At 46.2% G+C, this 6893-nt stretch overlaps 1 protein-coding gene across 1 annotated transcript in view; it reads right to left on the bottom strand.

Moving 5' to 3' along the window:
* Positions 1 to 6034, bottom strand: part of LOC129697622 (serine/threonine-protein phosphatase PP1-beta catalytic subunit) — a 33634-nt gene extending 27600 nt beyond the window's left edge. Inside the window, exon 1 of the mRNA XM_055636331.1 lies at positions 5896 to 6034. Coding sequence (XP_055492306.1) covers positions 5896 to 6019 — 124 coding nt within the window. The 5' untranslated portion in view covers positions 6020 to 6034. The remainder of the gene's footprint in view (positions 1 to 5895) is intronic.
* Between the last annotated feature and the right edge of the window lie 859 nt (positions 6035 to 6893).

Here is a 6893-nt window from a genome sequence, read left to right as displayed (position 1 = left end):
TCAATATGATCATGGCTGATCATCCAACTCAGTATCCCGTACCTGCCTTCTCTCCATACCCTCTGATCCCCTTAGCCAGAAGGGCCACATCTAACTCCCTCTTAAATATAGCCAATGAACTGGCCTCGACTACCCTCTGTGGCAGAGAGTTCCAGAGATTCACCACTCTCTGTGTGAAAAAAGTTCTCCTCATCTCAGTTTTAAAGGATTTCCCCCTCATCCTTAAGCTGTGACCCCTTGTCCTGGACTTCCCCAACATCGGGAACAATCTTCCTGCATTCGACCGCTTGGCAACTCACTGCCACTGCACCTACGGCACGAGAATTCTCGCTACTCTCCATGGCGGCTTCATTCTGGTCACCGCTAATTTTTCAGCATGAATGAAGCCGCGACTAGTCCCCAGAATGCGGGAACTATTCACGACCAAGAAGGCGACTCCCCCGGCAACCACCCGCGAACATGTGGCGGCAGCATAGTCCCCTGCAGTCGCCTAAGTGGGACAGGCCCATTACAGAGGCAATGAAGGCCCCCTTGTGCAAGGATGTGTGTTACTTTGTTGTATTGAATCTATGATTCAGCGAAGACTAAAACTAGATTATTTGACGAGCACTACAGTAAGATTATCTCCCCCCATCCCAACTGTGGCCCACTCCTGCTTCTCCTTGGTTTCTACCAACTGGACAATCTATATCTATCTGGAGTATGGTGTACAATTTTGGTCGCCCAATTATAGGAAGGATGTCAACAAAATAGAGAGAGTACAGCGGAGATTTACTAGAATGTTGCCTGGGTTTCAACAACTAAGTTACAGAGATAGGTTGAATAAGTTAGGTCTTTATTCTCTGGAGCGCAGAAGGTTAAGGGGGGACCTGATAGAGGTCTTTAAAATGATGAGAGGGATAGACAGAGTTGATGTGGACAAGCTTTTTCCCTTTGAGAATAGGGAAGATTCAAACAAGAGGACATGACTTCAGAATTAAGGGACAGAAGTTTAGGGGTAATATGAGGGGGAACTTCTTTACGCAGAGAGTGGTAGCGGTGTGGAATGAGCTCCCAGTGGAAGTGGTGGAGGCAGGTTCATTGGTATCATTTAAAAATAAATTGGATAGGCATATGGATGAGAAGGGAATGGAGGGTTATGGTACGAGTGCAAGCAGGTGGGACTAAGGGGAAAAAAATTTGTTCGGCATGGACTTGTAGGGACGAGATGGCCTGTTTCCATGCTGTAATTGTTATATGTTATATGTTATAACATTGTCAACTGTTTTAATATGTAACATAGCTGATTGTCAAAAGATACCATAATCACAATATGTCTGGAAATTATAGGTTCAGATGCCACCGGCTAAAAATGAAGTATATAAACATTTAATTTACTAGTCTAGCAGTAACTGTAATCAGACTTCATCTTGCACTAAATGGTATTCCCTTTATCATGTATCTGTACACTGTGGGCGGCTCCATTGTAATGTGTTGGAAGGAACTGCAGATGCTGGTTTAAACTGAAGATACTGCCGACACAAAAAGCTGGAGTAACCCCCAAGGTCATAGGGAAAAGGTGTAAACTCCACATGGCCAGCACCCGAGGCCGGGATCGAACCCACGTCCCTAGCGGTGTGAGCCAGCGGCTCTGCTAGCTGTGCCACCCTTCAAAATTGCCAACAATCGTAAATGCTACCATCATATCAATTATCTATACTCGTTTTAATCAACCTGTTTATTACTGGGATTCATTTCTAATCCATTGAGTGCATGGAAAACAGGCTGGGTAGGGTTCATCCATGAAACACAGTATGTAGTCTAGTTTGTGGTAGCTTGTACCGAGCTACAGTGATAAGATATGGGGAGAGAGCAGGAACGGGGTACTGATTGTGGATGAGAAACCGTGATCGCATTGAATGGCAGTGTTGCCTCAAAGAGTCGAATGGCCCACTCCTGCACCTATTTTCTATGTTTTAATACATGATTACAATTGAGCCATCTACAGTGTACAGATACATGATAAGGGAATACATTCAGTGCAAGGTAAAGCCAGCAAAGTCCGATCAAGGATAGTATCACACATGGGTCTGAAGAAGGGTTTCGGCCCGAAACGTTGCCTATTTCCTTCGCTCCATAGATGCTGCCTCCCTCACCCGCTGAGTTTCTCCAGCAATTTTGTCCACTTAGTGTCATACATGCAGCCCTTAGAATTGCCACACTGTTTGCTGAGCAAAACCTGCTCAATAGGTGGAATCAGTGCAAGTCCCTATTTCAGCACACAGACCGATTATTCCCATCCACATTAACCTGTCTCAAGGCAGTTAGATTTAGCTCTTAGGTCTAACGGAATCAAGGGACGTGGAGCGAAAGCAGGAACGGGGTTTCTGATTTTGCATGATCAGCCATGATCGCAGTGAGTGGCGGTGTTGGCTCGAAGGGCCGAATGGCCGACTCCTGCACCTATTTTCTATGTTGCTAACCTAGTTCTGAAACACCACTTCGACAAAAGCAAACTGCACACCATTAGTCACAAGTGACGCAAACAGAATCCGCCAACAATATTTAAAAGAAAAGGCTGTTTACGTTACAAATGATGAGATGATAGTGGTCATGCAAACACAATCCCTCAGCAATATCCAAACACCATTTACAGACTGGCTGTAACTAGGCACCTAGATATAGGTCACCGTTTCCAGTTACAGATGGCGCTGCTGCAATTTAATCAGAATCTAATTTCCTCTCGTTAGTTTGAAGTACTTTTCTTTTCATAATAACCATCGAGATATGTCAAAGCAGAACATTGTTTAACATGCTCGTATCCAAGTGGAAATCAATTAGAGAAAGTCGAAAAAAATGTTAGAAACATAGAAATTAAGTGCAGGAGTAGGCCATTCGGCCCTTCGAGCCTGCACTAACATTCAATATGATCATGGCTGATCATCCAACTCAGTATCCCGTACCTGTCTTCTCTCCATACCCCCTGATCCCCTTAGCCACAAGGGCCACATCTAACTCCCTCTTAAATATAGCCAATGAACTGGCCTCAACTACCCTCTGTGGCAGAGAGTAACAGAGATTCACCACTCTCTGTGTGAAAAAAGTTCTTCTCATCTCGGTTTTAAAGGATTTCCCCCTTATCCTTAAGCTGTGACCCCTTGTCCTGGACTTTCCTAACATCGGAAACAATCTTCCTGCATCTAGCCTGTCCAACCCCTTAAGAATTTTGTAAGTTTCTATAAGATCCCCTCTCAATCTCCTAAATTCTAGAGAGTATAAACCAAGTCTATCCAGCCTTTCTTCATAAGACAGTCCTGACATCCCAGGAATCAGCCTGGTGAACCGTCTCTGCACTCCCTCTATGGCAATAATGTCCTTCCTCAGATTTGTTTAATTCTCTGAACCGCTAACCCTCCGCACAATTTTGTTTCACAATGTGAGTGATTTGTGCCGCGGTGGTGGCAGAAAATCAGTTTAGTTTATCAGTTCAGTTTAGTTTATGGTGACATGTACTGAGGTACAGTGAAAAGCTTTTTTGTTGCGTGCTAACCAGTCAGCAGAAAGACAACACATGATTACAATCGCGCCATCTACAGTGCATAGATACATGATTAGGGAATAAGGTCTAGTGCAAGGTAAAGTCTGATCAAGGATAGTCCGAGGGTCACCAATGAGGTAGATAGTAGTTCAGCACTGCTCTCTGGTTGTGGTAGGATGATCCAGTTGCCTGATAACAGCGGGGAAGAAACTGTCCCTGAATCTGGAGGTGTGCGTTTTCACACTTCTGTACCTCTTGTCTGATGGGAGAGGGGAGAAGAGGGAGTGGCCAGGGTGCGACTGATCCTTGATGATGCTGCTGGCCTTGCCGAGGCAGCGTGAGGTGTAGATGGAGTCAAAGGAAGGGAGGTTGGTTGGTTTGTGTGACGGTCTGGGCTGCGTCCACAATTTCTTGCGGTCCTGGATGGAACTGTTCCCAAACCATGCTGTGATGCATCGCGATATTATTATTATGATTTTGCTCTTTGATGATTATGATTTTATTATGAAAGCCAAGCTGAGAGTCAGGGTTGTGGAAACTGAGACTAAACAGGCTTCTTGTCTGAAGGGTGTAAAGCTCCCAATCTTTGCCAGTGGAAACCTCCAAGCTCTTCCAGATTAATTTTAATACTGCACTCAAATTTCCAACACACATCGAAAGGATCACAGCCAACGTGAGAAGCGGCAGAAACGTGAGGGCGGCACGGTGGTGCAGCGGTAGAGTTGCTGCCTTACAGCGCCGGAGACCCAGGTTCGATCCCGACTACGGGTGCCGTCTGTACGGAGTTTGTACGTTCTCCCCATGACCTGCGTGGGTTTTCTCCGAGATATTCGGTTAACTCCCACACTCCAAAGACATCCAGGTGTCTCCCACCTTCGACAACAGAGACATCCTCCTCTCTCTCTCTCTTCTCTCCCTTCTCCCCTTCTCTCTTCCTCTTCTCCCTCTCTTCTCTCTCTCTCCCTCATTCTCTCTCCTTCATTCTCTCCCTCTCTCTACCCCTCCCTCTCTTTCTCCTTCTCTCTTCCTTCTCCCTCTCTTTCTCTTCCTCTCTCTCTCTCTCTTCTTCTCTCTCTCTGTCTCTCTCTCTCTCCCCTCTCTTACGTACTGTTCATCGATTACAGCTCAGCATTCAACACCATTATACCATCAAAACTGATCACCAAACTCGGTAATCTGGGCATCGACCCCTCCCTCTGCAACTGGATACTGGACTTTCTAACCAACAGACCCCAGTCTGTGAGGTTAGACAAGCACACCTCTTCAACCCTCACCCTGAACACCGGCGTTCCTCAGGGCTGTGTGCTGAGCCCCCTCCTCTACTCTCTCTTCACCTATGACTGCACACCTGTACATGGTACTAACACCATCATCAAGTATGCAGATGATACAACGGTGATTGGCCTCATCAGCAACAACGATGAGCTGGCCTACAGGGAGGAGGTCCAGCACTTAGCAGCATGGTGCGCTGACAACAACCTGGCCCTTAACTCCAAGAAGACCAAGGAGCTCATTGTAGACTTCAGGAAGTCCAGAGGCGGCACGCACACCCCCATCCACATTAACGGGACGGAGGTGGAACGTGTTTCCAGCTTCAGGTTCCTGGGAGTCAACATCTCCGATGACCTCTCTTGGACCCACAATACCTCTACTCTGATCAAGAAGGCTCATCAGCGTCTCTTCTTCCTGAGGAGACTGAAGAAGGTCCATCTGTCTCCTCAGATCCTGGTGAACTTCTACCGCTGCACCATCGAGAGCATCCTTACCAACTGCATCACAGTATGGTATGGCAACTGCTCTGTCTCCGACCGGAAGGCATTGCAGAGGGTGGTGAAAATTGCCCAACGCATCACTGGTTCCTCGCTCCCCTCCATTGAGTCTGTCCAAAGCAAGCGCTGTCTGCGGAGGGCGCTCAGCATCGCCAAGGACTGCTCTCACCCCAACCATGGACTGTTTACCCTCCTACCATCCGGGAGGCGCTACAGGTCTCTCCGTTGCTGAACCAGCAGGTCGAGGAACAGCTTCTTTCCGGCGGCTGTCACTCTACTCAACAACGTACCTCGGTGACTGCCAATCACCCCCCCCCCCCCCCCCGGACACTTATTATTATTTATTCAAATCGTTTGCTATGTCGCTCTTCCAGGGAGATGCTAAATGCATTTTGTTGTCTCTGTACTGTACACTGACAATGACAATTAAAATTGAATCTGAATCTGAATCTGAATCTGTGTGTAGGTTAATTGGCTTGGTGCATGTGTAAGTTGTCCCTAGTGTGTGTAGGATAGTGTTAATGTGCTGGTCGGCGAGGACTCAGTGGGCCAAAGGGTCTGTATCTCTAAAACTAAAATCTAAATGAAAAGGCAAAGATGGAATCTCACCTCCATGGCAACAGAAGATTTTCTCATCCACAATTGCGGCAATTGGAAGGCAGTTGAAGCAGTCTGTAAATGTCTTCCAGAGTTTGATATTAAAACGTCTCTTGCCTGTGGAAATTAATAACATGGTTTGGGAAATGATTATTTTTTAATATCTTACTCAACTTCAAAGATCTCTCTCCACCCCATTCCCCCACCAGCCATGAAGAAGCATTCTCATTTATTGCTGTAGCAACAAAGAACTGCAGATGCGGGTTTATGCCACAGATACACACAAAGTGCTGGAGTAACTCAGCGAGTCAGGCAGCATCTCTGGAGAAAAAGGGACTCCATCTTGAAGCCCCGCTCAAGTACTGGGGTCCTTCATAGTTAACTGGTCCTTGGGGTGGGGGTACTTGTTGGAACTAAACCCATACTATCACTCATAATGTAAGCAAACGGAACTGCAGATGCTGGTTTATACTCAAAATGGACACAAACCATATAACCATATAACAATTACAGCACGGAAACAGGCCATTTCGACCCTTCTAGTCCGTGCCGAACACATATTCTCCCCTAGTCCCATATACCTGCGCTCAGACCATAACCCTCCATTCCCTTCCCGTCCATATAACTATCCAATTTATTTTTAAATGATAAAAACGAACCTGCCTCCACCACCTTCACTGGAAGCTCATTCCACACAGCTACCACTCTCTGAGTAAAGAAGTTCCCCCTCATGTTACCCCTAAACTTCAGTCCCTTAATTCTCAAGCCATGTCCCCTTGTTTGAATCTTTCCTACTCTCAGTGGGAAAAGCTTTTCCACGTCAACTCTGTCTATCCCTCTCATCATTTTAAAAACCTCTATCAAGTCCCCCCTTAACCTTCTGCGCTCCAAAGAATAAAGCCCTAACTTGTTCAACCTTTCTCTGTAACTTAGTTGCTGAAACCCAGGCAACATTCTAGTAAATCTCTCTCTATTTTGTTGATATCCTTCCTATAATTAGGCGACCAAAA

This window comes from Leucoraja erinacea, chromosome 5 (genome assembly GCF_028641065.1).
Source record: "Leucoraja erinacea ecotype New England chromosome 5, Leri_hhj_1, whole genome shotgun sequence".
Classification (NCBI taxonomy): Eukaryota; Metazoa; Chordata; class Chondrichthyes; order Rajiformes; family Rajidae; genus Leucoraja; species Leucoraja erinaceus.
The sequence above is the reverse complement of the archived record's forward strand: the minus strand, read 5'-3'. Positions and strand labels throughout refer to the sequence as shown.